Source organism: Carcharhinus amblyrhynchos, chromosome 16 (genome assembly GCF_965287045.1).
Source record: "Carcharhinus amblyrhynchos chromosome 16, sCarAmb.v2.hapA, whole genome shotgun sequence".
NCBI classification, from domain to species: Eukaryota; Metazoa; Chordata; class Chondrichthyes; order Carcharhiniformes; family Carcharhinidae; genus Carcharhinus; species Carcharhinus amblyrhynchos.
Window position 1 is genome coordinate 14,414,894 of NC_137339.1, and position 25,470 is coordinate 14,440,363.

General features: G+C 43.3%; 1 protein-coding gene across 1 annotated transcript in view; it reads left to right on the plus strand.

Moving 5' to 3' along the window:
• The first annotated feature begins 4,560 nt into the window (after positions 1-4,560).
• The window catches only part of LOC145353632 (uncharacterized protein SCO4629-like), a 35,194-nt gene continuing 14,284 nt past the window's right edge, over positions 4,561-25,470 (plus strand). Inside the window, exons 1-3 of the mRNA XM_080204401.1 lie at positions 4,561-4,701; positions 14,651-14,745; positions 18,400-18,523. Of these exons, the coding sequence (XP_080060527.1) occupies positions 14,674-14,745; positions 18,400-18,523 (196 nt within the window). The 5' untranslated portion in view covers positions 4,561-4,701; positions 14,651-14,673. The remainder of the gene's footprint in view (positions 4,702-14,650; positions 14,746-18,399; positions 18,524-25,470) is intronic.

The following is a 25,470-nucleotide window of genomic DNA, read 5'->3' on the forward strand; positions in this document are numbered from 1 at the left end:
GAAACCAGTGCTGGGAAAATGAGTTCCAGGCAGACAATACCTAATATATAATGCTTGGCTGGACTTCCAATTTTCTTTCTCAGGAGAGAGATCTGCTCATGGACATTTGCCAAAAATTCTCCCAGTACTTGAACTTTGGATAGGCACGTCTGAATAGTTTAAATTTATCTGTACGTTTATTTCTAAGTGCCCAAGAGGGCCAAGGAATAGTCTTAAAATGTACTTGGGCATTGCACTGGAACCACATTTCACCTGACGTCAAATCAAGCAGTATGTACATAATTACCTACTCCAGTTAGTCTTGTGTTCGCATGTATCCTATTGGAGCTTGACTCAACCTGTTTTGGATTTTAAGCATTGCTATGAATTTGAAGAGAGCTAAAGAATCTTTAGCTAGTTAGGAAAATTAACAGATTTATTGCCAGTTAAAACAGTGTATAGATTAAACAAATCTGATGCGCAAAGATAAAGGAAGTAAAAATTAAAGAAAACCTTGATGGAGAATTGGATCAGGAGCATTAATGCGCTGTCTGAACTGAAAGCTTATTGCAATCAGAATTTTGCAGCACTGAAAGAAACCATTTGGTACATTGTGCCGATGTTGGCTGTTGTGAAAAAGCTACCCAATTAATCCCACTTCCCCATTGTTTCCACGTAGCCTTTTGCAAGTTCCTCTTTGTCAAGAATCCCCAATTACCTTCTGAAAGTTATTATACAATCTTCTTCCACCAGCCTTTCAGCCAATTTGCACCCCAAATCATAACCCATTGCATATTAAAAACACCCTCATCTACCCCTAGTTCTGCCGATTGTCTTCAATCTGCGTTCTCTGCTTATTGATCCACTTAGTCAGGGAAAACAATTCTCTTACTCACAAAACCCTTCTGTTGTGGGAAATTCTTCCAGGTGGCCTTATTAATTTAAAGACTAAATCTTTTCATTAAACATTTAATTTCCCAAAGGCAAAAAAATTTATTCAGCTCAATGAAATTTTTCAATTAAACTAGTTTTTTATTAAAACATTGAAATGTTAAAATCAAAACCATTACAAATTAAAAATATTCAGAGAAACATACAATTAAGACGAGACAAATTTCTTTCGGACGAAAGAAAGATCTTTGATTTCACCTGCACAGCAAATTAGCTATGAGGCATTCTCAAAAGATGTTAGATTTCATGCCAAAAAGCCGAATGGTTACACTTTTTGTTATCAGATTACTCAGCCCAGCACTTAATTAAAAGCAATTTCATTCATTTACTGTTCTGTCAATCTAACAGTGGCATGTCCTTCCATCAACTATAGTTTGGCACCTTTAAATATTGATCTGTCATTTGTCTGTTTTACAGTTCTATCCCAAAAATGGCTTCTTATGATTCAACATTTCTCTAACCAGTTTAAACCAGCTCTAATACCAAATAAAGGCGCCTTTATCTTTTGGCATCCTCCAGCCTGAATATGCATGGGTAATTTACTTCATTGCATAATTTGTGCTGGTAGCTTTCATTTTACTGGCATGTTACAAATGAACTTCTTAGAGACGTTATTAATATGTTACTTAAATATTTTGTCTTCTTCTCAAGCTAAATATTAAACCAGCTACTAATTATCTTCATGTTGGGTATTTAGAATTAAGCAGAATTCTCAACTACACCTTCATTTAGAACACTGCCTTTAAATCTCCAATTACCCTTCTCTGTTCCACAGAACCATAGAAACCCTACAGTGCAGAAGGAGGCCATTTGGCCCGTTGAGTCTGCGCCGACAACAACCTTCCCTAGGCCCCATCCCCATAACCCCACATTTAGCCCTCTAACCTGCGCATCCTGGGACACTAAGGGGCAATTTAGCATAGCCAGTGCTCTTGTGAAAACAATTTCACCCTGTCTAGCCTCTTCACATAACTGAAGTCCCTCAGCCCTGGGATAATTATGGTAAATCTCTCCACCCTCTCAAATCCTAAAGTATTGTGCTGGAATTGAGCAGATTGCACCAACTGAGGCCTAACTTGTGATGTGTGAAATTTTAGTGAAGCATCCTTACTTTTCTGTTTTATATCCCTATAAAGCTTAGGATCCCATAATGTGAGTTTTCATGAAGTCCCTATGGTGCAGAAGGAGGCCATTCAGCTTATTGAGCCCACACCAACAACAATCCCAACCAGCCCGTAACCCCATGCATTTACTCAATTCGTTCCCCCCTGATGCCAGAGGGCAATTTAGTTTAGCCAACCAACCTAACCCATAGATCTTTGGACAGTGGGAGGAAACCGGAGCACCTGGAGGAAGCCCACACAGATACGGGGAGAATGTGCCAACTCCACACAAAGTCACCTGAGGCTGGAATTGAACTCAGGTCTCTGGCACTGTGAGGCAGCAGTGCTAACCACTGTGTCATGTTAAAAGCAGTTTTTGAAAATTATCCTGCAACCTTCAAAGATTTGTGTGCTTGAACACAGGTCTCTGGTGATATTTGATTTCTAAAACAAAATCTGTTTTAAAAAACTCAGCAGGTCTGACTGTATCTGTGGAGGGACAAGCAGGATTAATGTTGTGAGTCCAATATGACCACTTACGTTCCAAAATACTTCACCGATTGTAAAGTACGGCTGAGCTCATGAAAGACGCCATGTAAATGCATGTTTTTTTAACACTTGCTTCCTGCCCCAATTTTTCATGTACCCGCTGCCACTGGACCTTTTAATGCCATGGGATTGAATTTTGAACAGTCAAAGCCAATCATGCTCAGACACAACCAAGACTGGAAAAAATATATAGAGCAGTCAAAATAAATAATTAAGTACTAGATGAAGCCAAAGGTGGAAAAGACCTTTAGAAACACAATGCAGTGATGTAAGTAATGTTGAAAAAAATAATCCCACCTCCAAAAATCTTGTCTCAGAGGATTTACATTTCATGAAAATATGAGGTGGAGATATCAGTGTTGGACTTGGGTGGGCACAGTAAGAGGACTCACAACACCAGGTTAGAATCCAATAGGTTTATTTGGTAGCATGAGCTTTCAGAGTGCTGCTCCTTCATCAGGTGAGTGGAGTCATAAGAACATAAGAAATAGGAGCAGGAGTAGGCCATCTAGCCCTTCGACCCTGCCCCGCCATTCAATAAGATCATGGCTGATCTGTCGCGGCTCAGTTCCACCTTCCCGCCCTCTCCCCATAACCCTTAATCCCCTCTCTTATCAAAAACCCATCAACCCACGTCTTAAAAATATTTAGCGAGGCAGCCTCCACCACTTCAACGGGCAGAGAATTCCAGAGATTCACCACCCTTTGAGTGAAGAAGTTCCTCCTCAACTCCGTTCTAAACCGCCCCCCCTTTATCTTGAGGCTGTGCCCCCTAGTCCTACTGTCTTTTTTGAGCGGGAAGAGTCTCTCCACCTCTATCCTATCCATCCCATTCATCATCTTATACGTCTCAATGAGATCTCCCCTCATTCTTCTAAACTCTAACGAGTACAAGCCTAGTTTATTCAGCCTCTCCTCATAGCTCAACCCCCTCAACTCCGGTATCAGCCTAGTAAACCTCCTCTGCACTCCCTCCAAGGCCAAAATATCTTTGCACAGGTGCGGCGCCCAAAACTGCACACAGTACTCCAGCTGCGGCCTCACCAATGCCCTATACAGCTGCCCATTCACCTGATGAAGGAGCAGGGCTCCGAAAGCTCGTGATTCCAAATAAGCCTGCTGGACTCTAACCTGGTGTTGTAAGACTTCTCATTGTGAAAATATCATCGCACAAAATATGAAAATACAATAGAGTTTTTGAAAACTGGATGTATGTATATTAATGTATCAGTATCACAAGTGGGCTTACATTAACACTGCAATGAAGTTACTGTGAAAATCCCCTCATTGCCACACTCTGGTGCCTGTTTGGGTACAGTAAGGGAGAATTTAAGCATGACCTAACCAGCACGTCTCAGACTGTGGGAGGAAACTGGAGCACCTGGAGGAAACCCGTGCAGGCACGGGGAGAACGTGCAGACTCTTCACAGACAGAAACCCAAGCTGGGAATCGAACCCGGGTCCCTGGCGCTGGGAAGCAGCAGTGCTTGGCACCATGAGGCAGCAGTGCCACCGTACCGCCTTAAAATGTAGTCTCATGGGATTTGCACTTGATGAAAATAACAAATGAAACTTGAAAATACACGGTTAAAGAAAATCTCATGGCAGCATATAAGATTCAACATGCCGTGTAGAGCAAGTACATTGTTACGAATGAATGGGATAATTTTTGTCATAGAGAAGCCCATACATATTTAGCAGCTTGTGTTGCTGCTGCATATCATTGACGCTGCTATTTTTGGGCCAATTTTTCAGTTTTCTGTTTTGGGGGAGTGGGGCTGGGGAAGGTTTGAACGGCCCAAGAAAAAAGCTTTTATTTGGCCCTGGAGTGTCCCCCTCCCCCGTCCCCACCTCCGCCCCCTCCTTCCCCCACCTCACCGCCTCCCCGGAATTTCCTCCGCAGGCGAGGCGGGCAGGGCAGGTCGCAGAGGAGGCGCTGAATGGGAAGAGCTGAGACCGGGGCAACTCACCTCCGCTCACAGATGACAGCATTATTGATGCAAACAAAGGGAGACAGATGCTGCCTTTTACCCCTGGGCGGCAGGGACCATGCTGAGCTTGGCCGTGAGAAAAAGACCTTGGAAGCAGTGCCCAGCAGTGCCATTCCAGTAATAACCAGGTAAAAAAAAGGGGGAGGTGGGGGTGCTCAGGGCTTCTTCTGACTCGTGATTAGATTTTATTGTTTCCTAATACCCGCTCACAAATCAGACCTTTTTTAAAGATTAATTTGGTGCCTGCAATTTTTTTTGACACATTGGCGCAATACGGGAGGTGCAGAGCGCAATGCAGTGATGAAATCATCCAGTCAAGACTACTGGAATTCAGCTATAATTCTAGACGAGCATTCATTTTCCATATTTTCAATTTATTGATCTCCAACGTGTCCTTTTAAGTTTTGGAGTTTATTTTGTTTTAAAACAGAGGAATATCAGAACAGAAGTAAGTAGCAATTTTTTTTAAAAGATCCCAGATGGGGTGATGCATCATTTTTTTTTGTCACAATGGGACACTTTAGTGACTCAGTGAGGAGGCTAACTAATTTACTGCAGCCAGTAATTTATCACTTACATACCAGCAGTTTGCATGTCTCCAGCACCTTTGATGCAAAATTGCAATTTTCACTACGTTATGCTGCATATGATTTTCCACTCCCGCCAGCGTCACGGCAGGCAGGAAGCAAAATAAAAATCTGTTTCCCAATAAACTGTTGGAATTCTGCTCTCCTGATTTTCAAGGCAAGTCAAAGGTCGAATTACCCACTGAACAATTTTAGTATCTCATGCATGGTCATTAAGAGGCCTCCCTGGGTGGCACAGTGGTTATTACTGCTGCCTCACAGCGCCAGGGACCCAGGTTTGATGCCCGGCTTGGGTCACTGTCCATGCGGAGTCTGCATGTTCTCCCCAAGTCTGCGTGGGTTTCCTCCAGGTGCTCCGGTCCCCTCTCCCAGTCCGAAAGGCGAGCTGGTTGGATGCATTGACTATGCTAAATTCTCTCTCAGTGTACCCGAACAGGCGCCGGAGTGTGGCAACTAGGGAATTTTCACAGTAGCTTCATTGCAGTGTTACTTGTGACACTAATAAATGAATTTGAAAAACCTTGCCAGAATTCCAGATAAAAGCAAAACACTGCTGGAATCTGAAACCAAAAGAGAAAATGCTGGAAAATCCCAGCAGGTCTGGCAGCATCTGTAATGAGAGAGAAAAGAGCTGACGTTTCAAGTCCAGATGACTCTTTGTCAAAGCTGCCAGACCTGCTGGGGTTTTCCGGTGTTTTCTCTTTTGGTTTCTTGCCAGAATTCTGTTTGCCCTCCAAATCAAGTTCTGTGCCAATCGTGAAATCAGAATGTTCATTTTTGATGCCACGTATAAGTGGCAGGCACCTGGCGAGCTTCACACTGTCCGCATCTCTGAGGCCAGTAGCTGCTGCTTTTGCCTTCTTGGTGGCTGCCTGTAACTTCGCTCGAGCGCCGGTGGCAAACTCCACGCCAAGGCTGGAAACAGGAGGCATGCGAAGACTGGAGGGGGTGGAGGGGGGAGACGAGGCTGGACAGGAAAGGCAGGCTTACAGCGGCAGAAGTTGTCTGGAGAAGTGGGCGAAGAATCTTTAGGAAATGAAGGAGGGATGTCCAGGGAAGGAGAGGTGAGGTTGTCAGAGTGTCCAGCGAAAGGAGGAAGAGTGTTTTGGAGTGTGGGGCCAGTGGTTGACTGTGGGGGTGGGGGAGACTGGTGATAGGAGTGAATAGTCACATTCGGAGTAGGATGCGGTAAGGAGGCAGGTCCAGGGTGAAACTCTGGTGGGGAAAGGTCTCATTGGAGAGGGGGGGGACGTTAAAAGTCAGGGGCAGTTACATGGAGACGAACAAGACAGGCAGCTCGGATAATGGGGCGAGGCAGGTTCAGAGCGGATGTGGTGACAGTAACCGATGTCAGAGGGGAGGGGAGCCATGTGGAAGTGAACCAAGGGTCATGGGGGCAAGTTCAATGGTGATAAAAAGGAGGTTAATAGTGATATTAGATGGTTAAGTAGTAATGATGGAAAGAGGGGAGGGTGGCAGTGTGAGTGTGAAGAATAACATACACCAAACTGACCTTGACCACTCAGTCAGTCATTGAGGTCCCTCAAGGGCCCTCACTCCAAAAGAGGGTCTTTCTGGCTAGGTAGAGTTCAAGTCCACCCAAGTGGCCAACTAAAGGTATATCCTAATAATTACGAGGCAACTGATTGTCAAAGATGCTCAGTTGTGTTCTCTCTCTGGTGAAGTCTAAGTTGCAGCAGGTTTGATCCCGACATGGTTTTCATTACATCGAGATTCCGTGCAGAGCTGCTGTTCATTCTGTGCTGTCGGCTGCAGTCAGAGTTAGGACTGGTGGGAGGTGGAATGCCTCTCTCGGGCATTGCTGGTGGTGAGCAGCCAACTCCCAACTCCAAACCTCCCTCCTCCTGGGTAAATAGTCATGCCTGACAAGGGACCATATGGCTAGTCTTTCTATGTTGCCATGGCAAATTGTGGAAACTCGTTGAAAAGTATCCACAAGTGGCTTGTTGCACATGGCGCTCCACACTCTAGTCCAAAAGTAATATCTCCATGTGCATCATGTAAGAATGGGAGAAAGACACATCTCTGATCCTTTCGGATTCTCCTTACCTGGACGGAGTTGGATAGGGCTGTCAGGTCTAGATGGAGGGCCGGTGAAGGGCTTAACACTGGCCTGCTGACTTTGAGATGGAGCAAAACCTATACAGGAAATGTTTACTTCATGTCTCATTTCATTTTGTTCACACATCCACTGCGGTGTTGATAATGAAGAGTGCAGGCAAACCCGGCCTTGGTAATAGCTCACATCCAAATGAGGAGAAGCAAGGCCCATCACAGGTAGTACAGGACCAGACAGAGCAAGGGCCTGAGCAACAAGGTGCAGGTGAATAGGATACTCCAACAGAGAGCATTGGCCTGACCATGGGGTGTATTGCAGGTGGTGTTCTTATCTAGAGACTTACAAAAGATTATACTGGGAGGCCCTTTGTGTGTCCCAGGATGTAGTTGCTCAGACTTGTCAGCTTCTTCAGTACAAGCTGTGGCCACAAGGACTCTGGAGCAATAATGCATGCAGCGCTCCGAGCCTTAAGAACATAAGAAATAGGAGCAGGAATAGGCCATCTAGCCCTTCGAGCCTGCCCCGCCATTCAACAAGATCATGGCTGATCTGCAGTGGATCAGCTCCACTTTCCTGCTTTCTCCCCATAACCCTTAATTCCCTTGTCTATCAGAAATCTATCTACCCGTGACTTAAATATATTCAACGAGGTAGCCTCCACCACTTCAATAGGCAGAGAATTCCAGAGATTCACCATCCTCCTCAACTCCGTTCTAAACTGCCCCCCCCCACCTTATTTTGAGGCTGTGCCCTCTAGTTCTGTTTTCCTTTCTAAGCGGAAAGAATCTGTCTACCTCTACCCTATCTAGCCCCTTCATTATCTTGTACGTCTCTATAAGATCCCCCCTCAGCCTTCTAAACTCCAACAAGTACAGGCCCAGTCTATTTAATCTCTTTTCATAAGCTAACCCCCCCTCATCTCCGGTATCAGCCTGGTGAACCTTCTCTGTACTTCCTCCAAGGCCAATATATCCTTACGCAAATAAGGAGACCAAAACTGCACACAGTACTCCAGTTGTGGCCTCACCAGTGCCCTGTACAGTTGCAGCAAGACCTCCCTGCTTTTATATTCTATCCCCCTCGCGATAAAGGCCACCATTCCATTCGCCTTCTTGATCACCTGCTGCACCTGCACACTGAGTTTTTGTGATTCGTGCACAAGGACCCCCAGGTCCCTCTGCACAGCAGCACGCTGCAGCTTTTCACCCTTTAAATAATATTCCTTCCTACTATTATTTCTACCAAAGTGGATAACCTCACATTTGTTAACGTTATACTCCATCTGCCAGGTCCTCGCCCACTCACTCAGCCTATCCAGATCTCTGCAGACTTTCCGCGTCCTCCAAGCGATTCGCTTTTCCACTCATCTTCGTGTCATCGGCAAATTTTGTTACCCTACACTCAGCCCCCTCCTCCAGATCGTCGATATATAGCCTTCAGTGAGTGATTGAATGTCTAGGTATCATTTAAACAAGGTGTCATTTAAACATTGGGGAGGGTGCCAGGCCTCTCACCTCTTGAGTTAATGGCAGGGCTGGTGAATTCCTACCTGCCGCACCATGATATTCGCCAAGCTCCTTGCTAGCGTATAATTTAAGGGCTGAATAGCAGAATATCGCACACGTTCAGCTGTCTCGCTGCCCAGTGGGAATCACATCCACTTTCTTGCCAGAGTTAGACTCCAGAATGGGCGGTGCTGCTTTTATGTGTAGAAATTCAGTGAACTAGTTTTGTAGCATTGTATTGTAGCAATCTTGTCTCACCAAGAAGCACTTTCAGACAAAAAAAACAATTTTGCAATGGTTAAAACTTTTAGTATTTGCCATTATTACTTCGCTGAAACTGACAGCAACCCCGGGAATCCATCAGTGCCCAGAATAACAGAGAAATCTATTTGTGGCAGTCAGTAAGCGTATGCTCCTCCACAGGGTGGGTTGTTGAGACCCCCCCCACAGAGTACCATCCCCAAGCAATTAATGAATTGGTATCAAGTTCGACTATTATTCAATCTCACTGTAAAACCCTTGAAAATATTATATCTGAATGAGTTGAAACTGGGTTTTTAACAGTATTGTTATGATTTTAGTGAAGACATTTTATTTTTGCTTGGAATTCTGAAAACCCAGGTATCTACTAAAATAATGAAGCCATGGTTTAAAACAGAAGAATTTCACTGCACAAAAATCAAAGATTATAAATATTAATAAATCCTCTTAAAAAGTCAATTATATTTAAGGTATTAAAAGTACAAAGAACACAATTAACATAAGGGTGGAATTCTCTTATGCCCCTGCCAGTGATGAGTGATGGGTGGGGGTGTAGGGGGAGGGTGTTGTGGAGTTGGCGACGAGAGGCCCAGAAATTGGTTTCACCCGAGCATGAATTTCCCATGAGATCTTCTGCTGGTGCCCATCATGATGGATCGAGAAACTCACTGGAGCCTGCCATGAAATTGATTTGCAGCCTGCTAATGGGTTGCACACGAAGGCCCGACCACTCACGTCCTAGATAGTAGGCAAACACGCTGGTGGAAAACATGTCTAGAACAACGTGGCATGCAAATGGCAGGACTCACTTGAAACAATGCCTGGGTCTACCTCCAAAGTTCAGGATGGCAACCCTGGACCCCGAACACCACAGCAGTGAGTGAGGGGAGCATCTACAAATGGATGTTCCAGATTCGGTATCCTGGAGGAAGTCCGGCTTCCAGATTTGGAATGTTCTTGCATATTGGGCGGCACGGTAGCAAAGTGGTTAGCACTGCTGCTTCACAGCTCCAGGGTCCAGGGTTCAATTCCTGGCTTGGGTCACTGTCTGTGTGGAGTTTGCACATTCTCCTCGTGTCTGCGTGGGTTTCCTCCCACAGTCCAAAGATGTGCGGGTTAGGTTGATTGGCCATGCTAAGAAATTGCCCCTTAGTGTCCAGGTATGTGTAGGTTAGAGGGATTAGTGGGTACAATACATAGGGATATGGGGGTAGGGCCTAGGTGGGATTGTGTTCAGTGCAGACTTGATGGGCTGAAGGGCCTCTTTCTGCACAGTGGTGTTCTATGATTCTATGATCCATCTATTTCTCAGGAGGTCCACCTTCATGTTAATGAGATCCATCTTCTTTCTTCAATAATGGGTCAGTGATGTTGGGTGTATTTTCAATATAGCAGCAAACTATTTGCCATATTGCCTTGTCCTGCCATGGAGCACAAAAACTCCTGTTGCATAATTAATTAGTTGGGGCTGGAGGATTTGGGGTGTTTCCTGCCAGTCTCGCAATGGGCTATATTATACATTCCCACCCCACCACGGGACTTAGTTCCAGGGTGGGGGAATTCTGCCAATCTGAATTTCGTAAGTTAAATTTTCTTCTACACCCACTTGATTTACTCCCTAAAACTAATTGAAGTTTATTTATTAGTATCATAAGTAGGCTTACATTAACACTGCAATGAAGTTACTGTGAAAATCCCTTTGTTGTCACGTTCTGGCACCTGTTCAGGTACATTGAGGGTGAATTTAGCATGGCCAGTGCACCTAACCAGCACATCTTTTGGACTATGGGAGGAAACCAGAGCACCCGGAGGAAATCCATGCAGATATGGGGAGAATGTGCAGACTCCGCACAGACAGTGACCCAAGCTGGGAATTGAACCCAGGTCCCTGGCACTGTAAGGCAGCAATGCAAACCACTGTGCAACCATGCGGCTCTTCAAGTCAGATAGTCAGATAGAAGACTAGCCACTTCATCTGAATACTGTTTCAAAAATTCATTCAAGCGTTCAGCTATCTTAGGATTTCTGCTTAATTTGCAGTTATACCTTCAAATTTCCTCCAATCATCTCATGGTTGTTGACACCCCACTCAACACAGGTGTCGTTGGCATTTTAAGTGTAGCTAACTTGAGTACAGGTCAGAACTCTCTGGTTTTAATGTTTTTAAACTCTGGAATATCTTAACCCTATGAATTTTCTCTCTCGCCATTCTCTGCTCTGCCACCCTAAGAGTCCAACTCACTATTACTAACTAAAACAGAGATTGAAAAGTTTAAGTCTATACTCTCTGGAATTTAGGAGAACGAAGGGAGATTAAATTGAGGTATATAAGATAATAAAAGGTACGGATAAAAGTAGACTTGGAGCAGATGCTTCCTCTTGTGGGGCATTCTAGGACGAGAGGTCATAGTCTTAGGAAAAGGGGTAGCAAATTTAAAACAGAGTTGAGGAGAAACTATTTCTCCCAAAGGGTTGTGAATCTATGGAATTTGCTATCTTGAAGTGCTTTGGATGCTGGGACAGTGAGTAAATTTAAGAAGGAGTTAGATAGATTTTTAATTCCTAATAGTTGAAGGGTTACGGGGATGAGGAGCATATCACCCATGGTCAAATGGTGGAGCATTCTATAGTTGAATGGCCTAAATTCTGCTCCTATATCTTATGAAAAGCAATACTGTGGATGCTAGAATCTGAAACAAAAACAGAAAATGCTGGAAAATCTCAGCAGGTCTAATAGCATCTGTGGGGAGAGATTAGAGCCAATGTTTCGAGTCTAGATGACCCATCGTCAGAGCTGAGAGCAAAGAGAATCAGCGGAGATTTATACTGTGAGGGGTGGGGGTTGGGATGGGGGACGGGGGTGAGAATGAGACAAAGGGAATTTAAATGAAGATACAGAAGGCTGAGAAGGTGCTAAAAAGTAGCCAGTATGTGATCAGAATGCATGAGTGGCAGAACAGAGGTACAGATTGTTAAAGGACTACCTGAGGAATGTGGCAATTGTACTGAAAGGGGAGGGGGAGTGGTGAGGGGGCAAGAAGGAGAGCTGGAATAGAAAGTGGAAAAATGGAGGTGAGGAAGATGGATGATAAAATGGATGAGTAGCATGAAACAAAATGAAAAAGAATAAATAGAAATGGGGGGAAAGTGGAGGAGAGAGTTTATGCTCACTATTACTAGAGTCCTTCTATTAGCCAGCTTTTTAAAAACTCCTTTAGCCAGTGCATAGAATTTCAACTGAATCCTGCTTGAAAGAAATGTTGCCACCAGCTTGTTCTAAAACTAAAACCAAACGGCTTGAACACAGAACCACATAAACCCAGAGTGACTTAAATTGGAGGAAAATCCAATTCGGCCAGTTTATCATGTTGTTGGAATAAACCCCAATATTGCCATTGAAATGTAACTAAGTTGCCCACTACGTTACCCAGAATGAATTTAGTTTGAGGGTGTTGTTGATGCAAAGTAGTTTGAGGTGTGTATTTGTTTAAATGTAATAATGAACTTCCAATTGAAGCACATTGAAACCAAAGCAGTGTGAGCTGTATTTAAAAAGCATCTCAAAATGATATAATCGCATTTTTAGGTGCATTGTAGCTTTAGCCTGGACAAAGTCACATTTCAGAAATGCTAAGTGTTATGCTCCATAATTAAATTCTAGTTGATCTTTTCCTTCTATAGTTTGTTTCCAAGGCAGCTTGGTCACATGATCAGTTAATGGAAGTCAGCTGCTTTGCACAGGAAATCGTCTTTCAGAAAAACCTAATTCTATAGGGATCATTACCCCAACATAAAACAAAGTTTCTCCAGCCTGCCTCTCCCTTCCAAAAGCACATAGGCCATCATAGCAATAAGCTTACAATTGCTGTTAAACACCTTGCCCAGCCATGTAAAGTTCATTCTAAATTTTTATAAGTCACATTTCTCCATTATGATACAAAATGCAACATCCTTAAAACAATATTTTTAAAGTTTGATTATGATGTTTAGCTTCCATCTTAATCCATTTATTTTGCTATCTGCGAATTTAATTTAAAGGCAATGATAAGCCGTGTCTTTAACTTCCCGGCTTTGTGTCTGTGAGAATCTTTCAACACTTACTCGGCTGGCTGACTTCACTACATTACACATCCCCTTGACTGGGTGCTGGATTTAAACTGACATTACGAAAAGTTTACATCTCAAAGATTACTACATCTTTGTGGATAGCTTTTACTGAGGTCAGCAGCAAGAGCTGTCACTTGGTCTCTGATTGCACTCTCCAGCCCATAGCACAGTAATTCTGTTTTTAAAGGTTAAATTTAGGTTTACAATCCGTCATCAGATGGATTAAATTTTCATAATAAATCCTTTCCATTCACTAATTTAAACTTAAATTGTAGGCAAATCCAATTTGGCCAGTTTATCATGTTACTGGAATAAACCTCGATATTACCATTGAAATGTCGCTAAGTTGCCCACTACCTTACCCAGAACCATTTTAGTGTGAGGGTGTTCATAGAATCCCTACAATGCAGAAGGAGGCCACTCAGCCCATCGAATCTGCACCGGCCACAATCCCACCCGGATCCTATTCCCATAACCCCACAAATTGGCCTTGCCAATCCTCCTAACACTAGGATCAAGTTAGCATGGCCAATCAACCTAATCCGTACAGCTTTAGACTGTGGGAGGAAACTTGAGCACCTGGAGGAAACCCATGCAGACATGGGGAGAATGTGCAAATTCCACGCAGACAGTGACCCGAGGCCGGAATTGAACCCAGGTCCCTGGTACAGTGAGGCAGAAGTGCCAACTATTGTGCCACCATTGCCACCTCCTGTTGTTGATGGAAAGTGGTTTGGGGTGTGTACTCATGTCAAAGTAATAATAAACTCCACAATTGGAACACATTGAAAGCAGTGTGAGCTCTATTTAGAATCCATCTCAAAATGGTATAATCACACTTTCAGATGCATTGTTGCTCTAGCCTGGGACAAAGTCACATTTCAAAAATGCTAGTGAGGTCTGTTGGACTTTCTAGCTATTTTATAAACAAACTTTTCAATATTTTTAATGTTAATTATGCTTCCACTCCTGTTCCGGTAGCAAACGTTAGAGAGTTATCATAGAATCCCTACAGTATAGAAGGAGGCCATTCGGCCCATCAATCTGCACCAACCACAATCCCACCCAGGCCTTAACCCCATAACCCCATTTACCCCAGCTAGTCCCCCTGACACTAAGGGGCAATTTAGCACAGCCAATCCACCTAACCTGAACATCTTTGGACTGTGGGAGGAAACCGGAGCACCCGGATGAAATCCATGCACACACAGGGAAAATGTGCAAACTCCACACAGATAGTGATCCAGACCGGGAGTTGAACCTGGGTCTCTCTTGCTGTGGGGCAGTGGTGCTAACCATTGTGTCACCGTGCTGCCCACTGATGCAAGCAGGCATACACTAGCGGAGCTTCTTTGTGTCATTGCCATCCATTGCTGTATACATCTGGTTGTACATCTTAGCTCTGATAACTCCTCATTATTGTCCACACATACTAACCATAAACCAGTAGCTGTAATAGGACTGCAGCCTAATTGAACTTCCATATGCTACTCCTTCAATGTGATGGCACTGAGAGATATTCGGTTCTTTATTGTAGCTGATGGAGAACATGTGAGTGGTATGGATAATGACTGCAAGCAGTGGGCACAAGTGTTATGGAATTACCTTCGACTGGGACAACCTCTTGTTAAGGTAGGAGAGCCGTATAAATGACAGGCAGAAAGACAGCTACAAAGATAAGCAGTCAAATGGTTAATTGTCGTAACATTAATTTGCCTTTTCCATTCACTTGCCTTTGATTCCATGCCCCTTCCTGGCCATTGTTTCAAATTGAAACAGACTTTGAAACCACTGTGTGCTACCTGTCTATAAGCTAAACCAGTGACCCTAAAACATCTTCACCACAAAGACACTCTACTTCCATCTCCATGAACTCACTCATCTCTGCCACTGGCTTAGCTTGTTTGCTAACAAAGTCAACCTTTATGTTTTTGTCACCTCCGAACTTAACTATCCCTGAGCTTGTTTAGTCAGCCTTCTATCCTTCTTCCTCCATAACCCTCAGTTAACCTAAAACTCTGCTGCCCTCATTTCAACCAGCAGCAACGTATCATCCCTGGTCTTGCTGACTTTCATCATCTCTTGATTTCCAATGCCTCCAACTTAAGATTCTCATCCTCATGTTCAAATTCCTTCATAGCTTCATCCTTATAACCGTCCATGAATCCTGTGATCTACCAACCTTGTCTCTTGCATATCCAACCTCCTGCCCTTCCTTTGCCTGACTTATTATGTCTTTTGCCATCTTGGACCCTAAGGTCTGAAATGCCCTTCCGAACCCACCCACTTCTCCACCCCACTTTTGCCTTTTATGACCCACCCGAAGATCTTACACTGCTCCGAAAATCTCTTTCATTGGCACGGTCAGTTTCATCTGATTACATGTCTGGGAAATGCCTTGGGGCATTTAAATATGTTAAATATTCAGGTTATTATTTAAATTTTATAGGAAGTAAATTTAGCCCCAAGACAGGTAGTGAAGCTATAGATGCTTTCAGGTCAATGTTCTTGAGAAACTTTCAGGGTCAGCACAGTGTATGTTTATTGCATTAGCTGTTGTCCTGGCATCCCTCACAAACTGCTGAACTACACAGCGTTAATACAGACGGCAAGATCAGATTGCTTCGGCCTACATTTATGTCAAGTGTATGCATGATTAGTTCTACTACATGGGAAACCTGCACAGATGGAAAAGAGACGATAGTGCACAGAAGCAACATATTAGCTCATATACCCTTTACCAGCACAAATGGGCCTGTTCAAATAGTCCAAAACATATACACAAAACTCAATTTTCTCTCAATGCCTACACTATATTTGGTCGCCACATTACAGGAAGGATGTGAATGCACTGGAGGAGGTGCAGTGGAGATTTACCAAGATACTGCCTGGGATGGAACATTTAAGTTATGAAGACAGGTTAGATAGGCTTGGGTTGTTTTCGTTGGAGCAGAGAAGACTGAGGGGCGACCTGATCGAGGTGTTCAAGATAATGAGGAGCGTGGACAGGGTGAATAGGGAGCAGCTGTTCCCCTTAGTTGAAGGGTCAGTTACGAGGAGACGCAAGTTAAAAGTGAAAGTGGGAGGTTTGGGGGGATTTGAGGGAAAAAAATGTTTTTACTCAGAGGGTGATGACGCTCTGGAATGTGCTGCCTGGGAGGGTGGTGGAGGCGGGATGCCTCACATCCTTTATAAAAGTACCTGGATGAGTATTTGGCACGCCATAACATTCAAGGCTATGGGCCAAGTGCTGGCAAGTGGGATTAGGTGGGCAGGTCAGGGCATTTCATGTGTAAGGGCCTCTTCTGCACTGTGGTATTCTGTGATTCTGAGAATTCCTGTTAAAATTACACATAGATTCCAAATTCCATGGAGAAACAAATACAAATGATCTTTTATTTATAAGAAACATGATTAAGTTGTCTCACATGAATTTGTCAAACCAAAATTAGCTTTTCCAATTTTATCTAAATAGCTCCAGTTTTAGGGACCTTGGTCCTAGGGGCTGAAGGGGACTGATGTGTCTGAAATATGTGGCCAACACAAGATTGTAATTTAAGCTGGAAAACTATTATACACACCAGAAAACATGGGAGCACCATCCTCCAAGTTCCCTCCAAGCCGCTCACCATCCGGACTTGGAAACATACCGCTGTTCCTTCGCAGTCGCTGGGTCAAAATCCTGGAATTCCTTCCTTAACGGCATCGTGGGTCAACCCACAGCACGTAGACCACGCCATTTCAGCTCATCTCCTACTTTCTCAAAGGCAACTAGGAATGGGCAATGAATACTGGTCTAGCCAGCCATGCCCCTATCCCACAGATGAATTTTAAAAAAGTATCACGTTCATCCTGTCCTGTGGGAGAAGCTGTATTCTGTTTTGTATTGTGCTGTATTAAGTAGAGCTTTCAATTGGCAAAACCAGAAGAAATTAATTCTGTAATCAGGACTAACGTTTTCTTGATACTTTTGGGTGAGTTTTTGTATTCATTTAGATTGACAGAGTTTGATGCCGGTGCAATTTTTCACTTGATGGTAAAATCCAGTATAGCACAGGGCAAAAGCAAAGTAAAGCTTTATTCCAACAAATGCCTTGGCACCATTCTGGAAATTTCTGTGCCGGGGTGCGCTATCCCCATTTCTTATACCAACCTGTTTGAATACCATTGCCAATTTAAAGACACATTATTAAAAAATATATTATGCTGGATAGAAAATCACAAGCAGATGGGGGGGTCACATTCTCTAAGACTTGTTTTCTGGAGACAGGGAGAAAACAATCGCTTTTTAGTTTACAAAAATTTCATTGTTTTACATTAATTCGTTCCACAGATCTGGGCATCGCTGGCTCGGCCAACATTTATTGCCCACCCCTAATTGCGGCACGGTGGCACAGTGGTTAGCACTGCTGCCTCACAGCGCCAGGGACCCGGCTTCGATTCCGACCTCGGGTGACTGTCTGTGTGGAGTCTGCACGTTCTCCCCATGTTTGCATGGGTTTCCTCTGGGTGCCCTGTTTTCCTCCCACAGTCCAAAGATGTGCCGGTTAGGCGGATTAGCCATGCTAAATTGCCCTTTAGTGCCCCAATATGTATAGTTAGGGGGATTAGTGTGTAAGTATGTGGGGTTAGGGGGATAGGGTCTGGATGAGATGCTCTGTCGGAGAGTCGGTGTGGCCTCAATGGGCCGAACGGCCTTCTTCTGCACTATAGAGATTCTATGAACTGAGTAACTTGTTAGGCCATTTCAGGGGGCGTTGTTTTTCAGGGTCAACCAACGATGAAAATGCCGGAATTCTGAAATAAAAACAGAAAATCCTGCAAATACTTAGCAGTTCTGACTGCACCTGCAGTAGAGAGAGAATCAGAAGTAACGTCCAGCTGTTCACACTGGAGGGATTCTCTGATCCTGCCGGCAGCTCCCTTTCCCAGCAGCATGGGGTGGCTTCAGTGGGAATGCCCGTTGACAGAGGCAGGACTGGAACATCCCGCTGCCAGCGAATTGTGCATCGCCCCCTGCCACCGAGAAAAGCACTGAGGGGAGGCCAGAGTTTGTCATCCATTCTGTCAGGTTGATGATCTTCCATCAGGAAACAACTCAACCCGATGAATGTGAAATGTTCAGCCTTGATGTCTACACTCCAATTTCCACTTGTCATTCTTAACCTTAATTAGCATTTTGATGACATTTCGGATTGTTTTTGACCATCCGCGTTGTTACGGTTGACATGGAGACTGCCAATAGTAAGTGCAAAGCAGGCTGATTGAGTGTCTCTGTGTTTCCAGAGTGATGTAATAATAGCCCTGGGGTGTCATGATGTTCGAGTAGCTGAAAGAGCTGCAAATCTTTACCTTGAAAACTGGGCTCCACGGATACTATTCACTGGCTACCTGGGAAACCATACTCTTGGTAAGAAACGTCGCTTCTCAACAATATCCAGATAAAATAAATATCTCTGTTACATAAATGACATGCTAATTTCCTGTGGTATGACCACATTTTTTGCTGTGGTTGATAGTATGATATTGTAGGTTTGCAACTTTGCACTTAGGATATTTTTATTGTGTTTGTAGGGATTATGTTTGAAAGATTTCCTTTGGTTAAGTTTTGTCATGTCTCTTCAACTTCATCAGTGTATGGAGAAACATACTCAAGTTTCCGCTCTTCCTAATTTGGCAAACTCGTTTGCTTTAACCCAGCGTTTTATAAATTACATACTCGTGAAAAATCAAAGATGGGAAGCACTTGGGGGGTACGGTACCACAGTGGTTATCACTGCTGCTTCACAACGCCAGGGACTGGGGTTCAATTCCAAACTCAGGTGATTGTGTATGTAGAGTTTGCACATCCTCCTTGTGTCTGCCTGGGTTTCCTCCGGGTGCTCCGGTTTCCTCCCATGGTCCAAAGATGTGCAGGGTAGGTGATTTGGCCATGTTAATTTGCCCCTAAGTGTCTGGGAGGATTAGCAGGGTAAATATGTGGGGTTATGGGGATAGGGTTTGGGGGCGATTGTTGGCGGTGCACTCAATGGGCCAAATGGCCTCCTTCTGTACTGTAGGGATTCTATGATTCAGCCATTGAATCTTAGTCCACCTGCTTGTATCTCAGAATTGTATGTAGGGGTCCAGTTTCCAGGGTAGGCCTCTGATTTGCAGACTTAAAACATTTCTCACACCTGTATTGGACACTCGGGCTGTTTGTCGAATTAAGGAGAGCCATGGGTACATTGCAATGTCCCCAAAAGCCATCTTCCCTACCCCACTAATTTACAACTGCTTGTTTCCCCTTTTCCAGGAAAAGATAGGTAAAAATCATCCCCAAACGTAACAGATATTTTCATAACCCCAAAGAACAATTTGGTAAGACTATATCAGTTACACAGAAGGAGGTGATGATGTTGTCCTTAGAAGTCAAGAAAACTGTCAGAGCTCGAAAGATATTTGGATACAGCATTCGCGAGTGATGGATCCTTTATTACCTTCTTATCAATAAGGAGAGGAGAACTGAAGAATTCCTAAGGCTTCTTCAGTCTGCGCTGCTCAATTGTGTTACTGTTAGCTTCTTTATAGGGTACAACTTGTAGTAAAGATATTTATTTCTAGTCATGCACACTGGTAAATTACTTACATATGATACAAAGAGGTAGACCCGAGACAATAGCTGTTTGATTACATCCCATCGGTAATGTCATCATCTTTAATTGTGAATGGATGGAATGTCTATTCATGCAATGATTATTTAATCATGTCATTATTACAGTTTTGGTGCTGTTAGCAAGGAAATGCAACTGTGTCCCGTTGGTAGATCACAGTGAAACATCCACCTTTTTATCTGTGCTGTCTATTTCATGCATATGCAGAGACAGCCAGTCTACAGTGAGGGTACTGTTGCTGATGTGTTTTCCTGGCCCCCCGTCGATCCCCTGCTAAGCTCAGTTCTCCTCTCCCACAGTGGTGAAGTGGTGTTGTCACTGGACTGGTAATCCAGAGACTCAAGGTAATGCTCTGGAAATCTGGGTTCAAATCCTGCCATAGCGGGTGCTGAAATTTGAATTAATTAAAAGTCTAATTATCATGAAAACCCCTTGGGTTCACTAATGTTGCATCCTTAAAATATCTGTTATCCTTACCTTACATGTGACTCCCAGTCCACAACAATGTGGCTGACTCTGAGATGGTTTTGCAAGTTCAAGAGCAACAGGGATGGACAATAAATGCTGGTCGAACCAGCCATACCCACATCCCATAGGTGCATTAAAAAAAGACACCACTATTTTCTATACTGTTTTTAAAGTTATGATGGTTCAGGTTAGAAACTCCAAAGTGTTTTATGGAGCCCACCTGAATTATAAGATTTGTATCTTGAATTTGGCTAGGATATGCCCATGAGATGTTCCACTTCAGGCATGATTCAAAAGATGCACTAGGGAGCTTTTATCAAGCAAAGTTTATTTAAGAATGTAGTTAACATGTATAGTCAGAAAATTAGCAATAACTTTTATTAATTACTTGCGAAAACAAAACAACCATAGTACTGTATAACTCTAATTGAATATCTTTAATGTGTTCCATTTAAAACTAAAATCCATAGATGACAAAAATCCCTTTTCACAGGTTTAATATAGCACAGATTAATGCTCCCTTGATACTGGGATCGAGGCTGTTTGTTGAATTCTGCAGTCCAATGTTCTTGAGACTCAGAACAGTTTGAAGACAAGATAGCTTTCCAAAGCAGCAGAGAGACTCTGGTCCAGCCCTCAAGAACAACAGGTCTTCACCTTTTAAGAAAACAGAACTTTCAAAACAGTAGTGAGAGAGGGAAAACACTTCTTTTATCTTGCTGTCCCTTCTAAACCTCAACTCTAACAGAACTTTCAAAACAGTAGTGAGAGAGGGAAAACACTTCTTTTATCTTGCTGTCCCTTCTAAAACTGAACTCTAACTTATAACTCCAAACTGAAACTGGAAATGAAATCCCTGTCACCTGAGCTGCCCACAGTTTCTTTATTCTTCCCAACAATGACATCACTCATCAAACAGAACTAGACAGGGTAATTGCAGGGAAGACATTCCTGATGGTGGGGGAGTCCAGAACTAGGGGTCACGGTCTGAAGATTCAGGGTAGACCATTTAGGATACAGGTGAGGAGACGTTTCTTCACCCAGAGTGGTGAGCCTGTGGAATTCATTACCACTGCAAGTAGTTGATGCCAAAACATTCAATGTATTCAAGAGGTGGCTGGATATAGCTCTTGGGGTGAATGGGATTAAGGGTTATGTGGAAAAAGCAGGATTAGACTATTGAGTTGGATGATCAGCCATGATCATAATGAATGGTGGAGCAGGCTCGATGGGCCAAATGGCCTCCTCCTGTTCCTATCTTCTATGTTTCTATGTTTTTATCACCTAAGGCTGTGAGCATGAATTTTTTAAAAAATTCTTAAAGGTACACTAACATTACAAAGTAAAAGATGCATAAAATTCAAATTATAAACTGCAGTTTCAACAGGGCTATTTTGTGAAATTATAGTACAGGGGGCTGAGTTGTTCTGCTTGCAAGAATTCGTAAAGGTTTCTGTATTTGTACCTCAAACAAAATCTTCAGACATTAATGACTAATAAAAGCTCATCAATTTAACTACACTAGAATTTCTTTGATTTAAGGTATGTTTCTTTATAATCAAGAAGTATACAAGAACTTAAAGAGCAGGAGTAGACCAAACCAAATGGCCCATCAAACCTGCTCTGCCATTTAATACAATCAAGGCTGGTCTTGGGCTTCAACTCCATTTTCCCATCCACTCCTTACATCCTGTAATTCCCTGAGAGACTAAAAATGTGTCTATCCTCGCCTGAACAAACACCCCCCCAATATGTCCCATGTCATACTGAAGAAAAAGCTAAAATTTTTAAACATGGAACTGGAAAATTTCCCTGTTTTTTCAGAAGACATTGTGAAGACCTTGCTCGTCCAATCTCGAGAATAACTTCTCGGCGTAAATCAATAATCCTCAAGCTTCTCAGTAGCTGCAGTTCCAGAGAACTCCTGCAGCTCTGAGGCAGTCTCACAACATGGACAAGTGCTTGACAAGCATTCTCATTTTATCAGATTCCCCATTCACCCGATTGAACTGTGGACATTTTCGTGAAGAAGACCACAGATTTATTTTATCAATTATATTTAAAATGAACAGACCTAATAACTTTAACTGCCTCTACCAGTGGAAATGCTGTCTACCTGAACTGATGCACTCAGTCGGATGTTCTCAACAGGATTGATTGTTAATCTGCAACTACAAATTTATTCTGAAACAATAAAAATGGAATTACACAAAACATTGAAAAGGCCAAGTTTGTATGCCATCTTTTGGGTTAAAGAAACAGGCCAAGATCACTTTGAGTCCATTCTAATCAATAATTTCCTATAAAGCATCTGATCTAATTGTAGTTTGGTCTAGTAAAATTAGAACTTGGGGGCATGGCCTCAAAATAAGGGGGAGCAGATTTAGGACTGAGCTGAGGAACTTCTTCACACAAAGGGGTTATGAATTCCGTGCCCAGTGAAGCAATTGAGGCTACCTCATTGAACGTTTTTAAGGCAAGCATAGATAATTTTTTGAACAGTAAAGGAATTAAGGGTAATGGTGAGCAGGCAGGTGAGTAGAAAGATCAGCCATGATCTTATTGAACGGTGGAGCAGGCTCGAGGGGCCAGATGGCCTACTCCTGCTCCTAGTTCTTATTTAGATATTGACTTTAGCTTAGTGGGAACTTTCTCACTTCTTAAGGCAGAAGGTTGTGAGTTCAAGTCCCACCCCAAATAGTTGAGGATGTAACCTAGGCAGTCACTTCAGTGCAGTACTGAGGAAAAGGTGCACTATTAGAAGTGCTTAGGTTTATTTAAGTATCACAAGTCGGCTTACATTAACACTGCAATGAAGTTACTGTGAAAATCACCTAGTCGCCATACTCCGGTGCCTCTTTGTTTGCGGGAGAATTTAGCATGGCCAATGCACCTAACCAGCAAGTCTTTCAGACTGTGGGAGGAAACTGGAGCGCCTGGAGGAAACCCATGCAGACACAGGGAGAATGTGCAGACTCCGTACAGAACGTGACCCAAACGGGGAATTGAACCCGGGTCCCTAGCGCTGTGAGGTAGCAGTGCTAACCACTGTGCCACCGTGTTCTTGAAATTAAAATTGAAACAGAGATGCTAACTACCCTCTTGCGTGGATGCAAAAAATCCTGCAATATGATTTTGAAAAAGACCATGGGGAATGCTTACAATGTCTGGTTCAGCATTTAACCCTTAAGCAACACCAAAAATAGGCAATCTTGTCATTTATGGCATTGCTGTTTGTGGGGCATTGCTGTACACATATTTCCTTGCATTATAATTGTTAACTACATTGCAAAAATATGCCATTGGCAGTGAAACACTTTAGGATATCCTGAGGTGCCAAATGATGCCATATAAAAATTTTTTTTTTGTATGTTCCATTTTCAGAATAAATTTGTAGTCACCGATTAACGATCAATTACGTTGAGTGCATCAATAGTGGTGGAGAGTGGGTAAGACTTTCCAGCTGCGCTTGCCCCAAGACTGGAAAATCCCAGTCGCAGTCAAAGAACAAAGAACAAAGAACAAAATCAGCCCAGGAAACAGGCCCTTTGGCCCAACGAGCCCGCGCCACCATCTCAACACCACCAGTCCCCCTACTCCACCCACGACCCCTGTCTAATGTTTTATGGCCATCCAGATTGAGGGAATCTGATTTAGGGACAATTTATTCCTGCCAATCAGCCTAACAGCACATCTTTGGGGTGTGGGAGGAAACCGGAGCACCCGGAGAAAGCCCACACAAGCACGGGGAGAATGCGCAAACTCCCACAGACACCGGCCCAAATCCATGTGTCTGCACAGCTAGCAGTGATAGTCACTGAGCTGTCATCTTGCCCAGTATCTGGTCCAGTTTAGGCACACACTAACGACATGAAGCACTAGGCCAACCTCGAGCAACCAAGAGCAGCCCCAGTACGACCCATCACGTGTATGTCCCTTGTTGGACACGAGATGGACCAACTTCCTGTGGTGGGCAGGACAGTAAAATTCCACGGAGTATTTTTGTTGATAGGGACAGGTAGCACAAGCAAAACTAAAATTAAATCTGTATATAAGATTTTAATAATGGTTACATGCATAAATATATATTTTATAGCCATACAGTCCAGTAAATCTATTGACTGGATCACTGCTTTATTAAGCACCTATTATGCACCATGGGACATTTCACCATGTTAAAGGTGCTATATAAATTCAAGTTGTTGCAGTTGCTGATATAATTTACAGATACTCCTCACTGTGAGAGACTAAGATGTCACAATGTATAGATTTGCTTATCACTGTTTCTAAAACTTAAAATACTGAACAAAGATTTTAAAATGGTTGAAACTATGTATGTCTGTGATCCCTGAACAAAAGAAGCCCCTTGGCAGTTTTAGTAAAGAGCAGGGGCAGAATTCTCTGGCTGCGCTGATCTAAAAAGGCAGAAATTCCCACCCAACCATCAATGGCATTTCACATTCTCCATTAAAATTCCAGTGGTGGGCAGGATGAGAGAATTCCAGCCCACATCTCGTTATCTCTGAAGAACCACTAACCAACTCATGTGTGCCGTACAGCCCAACTTCAAAGAGAGTTATACAAAAGTCAATCTGCATTTAGTAAGCCAGGCTGGCCGGGAAGAGATGGATCTTCTGCAAAGACAAAGGCCGTACAACCTTCCTTTCAATTCCTAATGACTGAGGCATTTACCAGTTTTTGGAATCCAGACAATGGATGCACATCTTTTGTCAAAAATGATGAAGAGATAGAATTATGTGATGTGGATCTCTGGATTGTGAAACACGCAGTTGATGATCTGAAAAGCTCAGATGACTGTTTACTATCTAACTAGCAGTCTCACAGACATGATGCTCTGCCTAGGTGGGATACTTGGCTCCCATCTATATTGCTTTTGTTGGAACTGTGGGACCTGATTAATCTCTGCACGCCTACCTCAGCATGTCAAGTGAACGTCACCAGAAAAGTGAATTATCCAGCATCGGTTTCATCCACCAACTTCCATGAAGGGATACCTCATTAAACTTTGATTCTGGACTCAAGTGAACCAAAGTATTTTTTTCCTGATGTTTATATTGTTAAACCTTCTTTTCCCGATTCCTCTCTTTACTGGAGGCCAGTTTGCGGCCCTCCTTTCACATTTTGAAAGTGGGCAATAAACTGACCCTTTTTACTTCCACCCTATCTTGAGTTTGCTACGGGGTTATTAACAGAACATTGGATCACAGCAAAACTG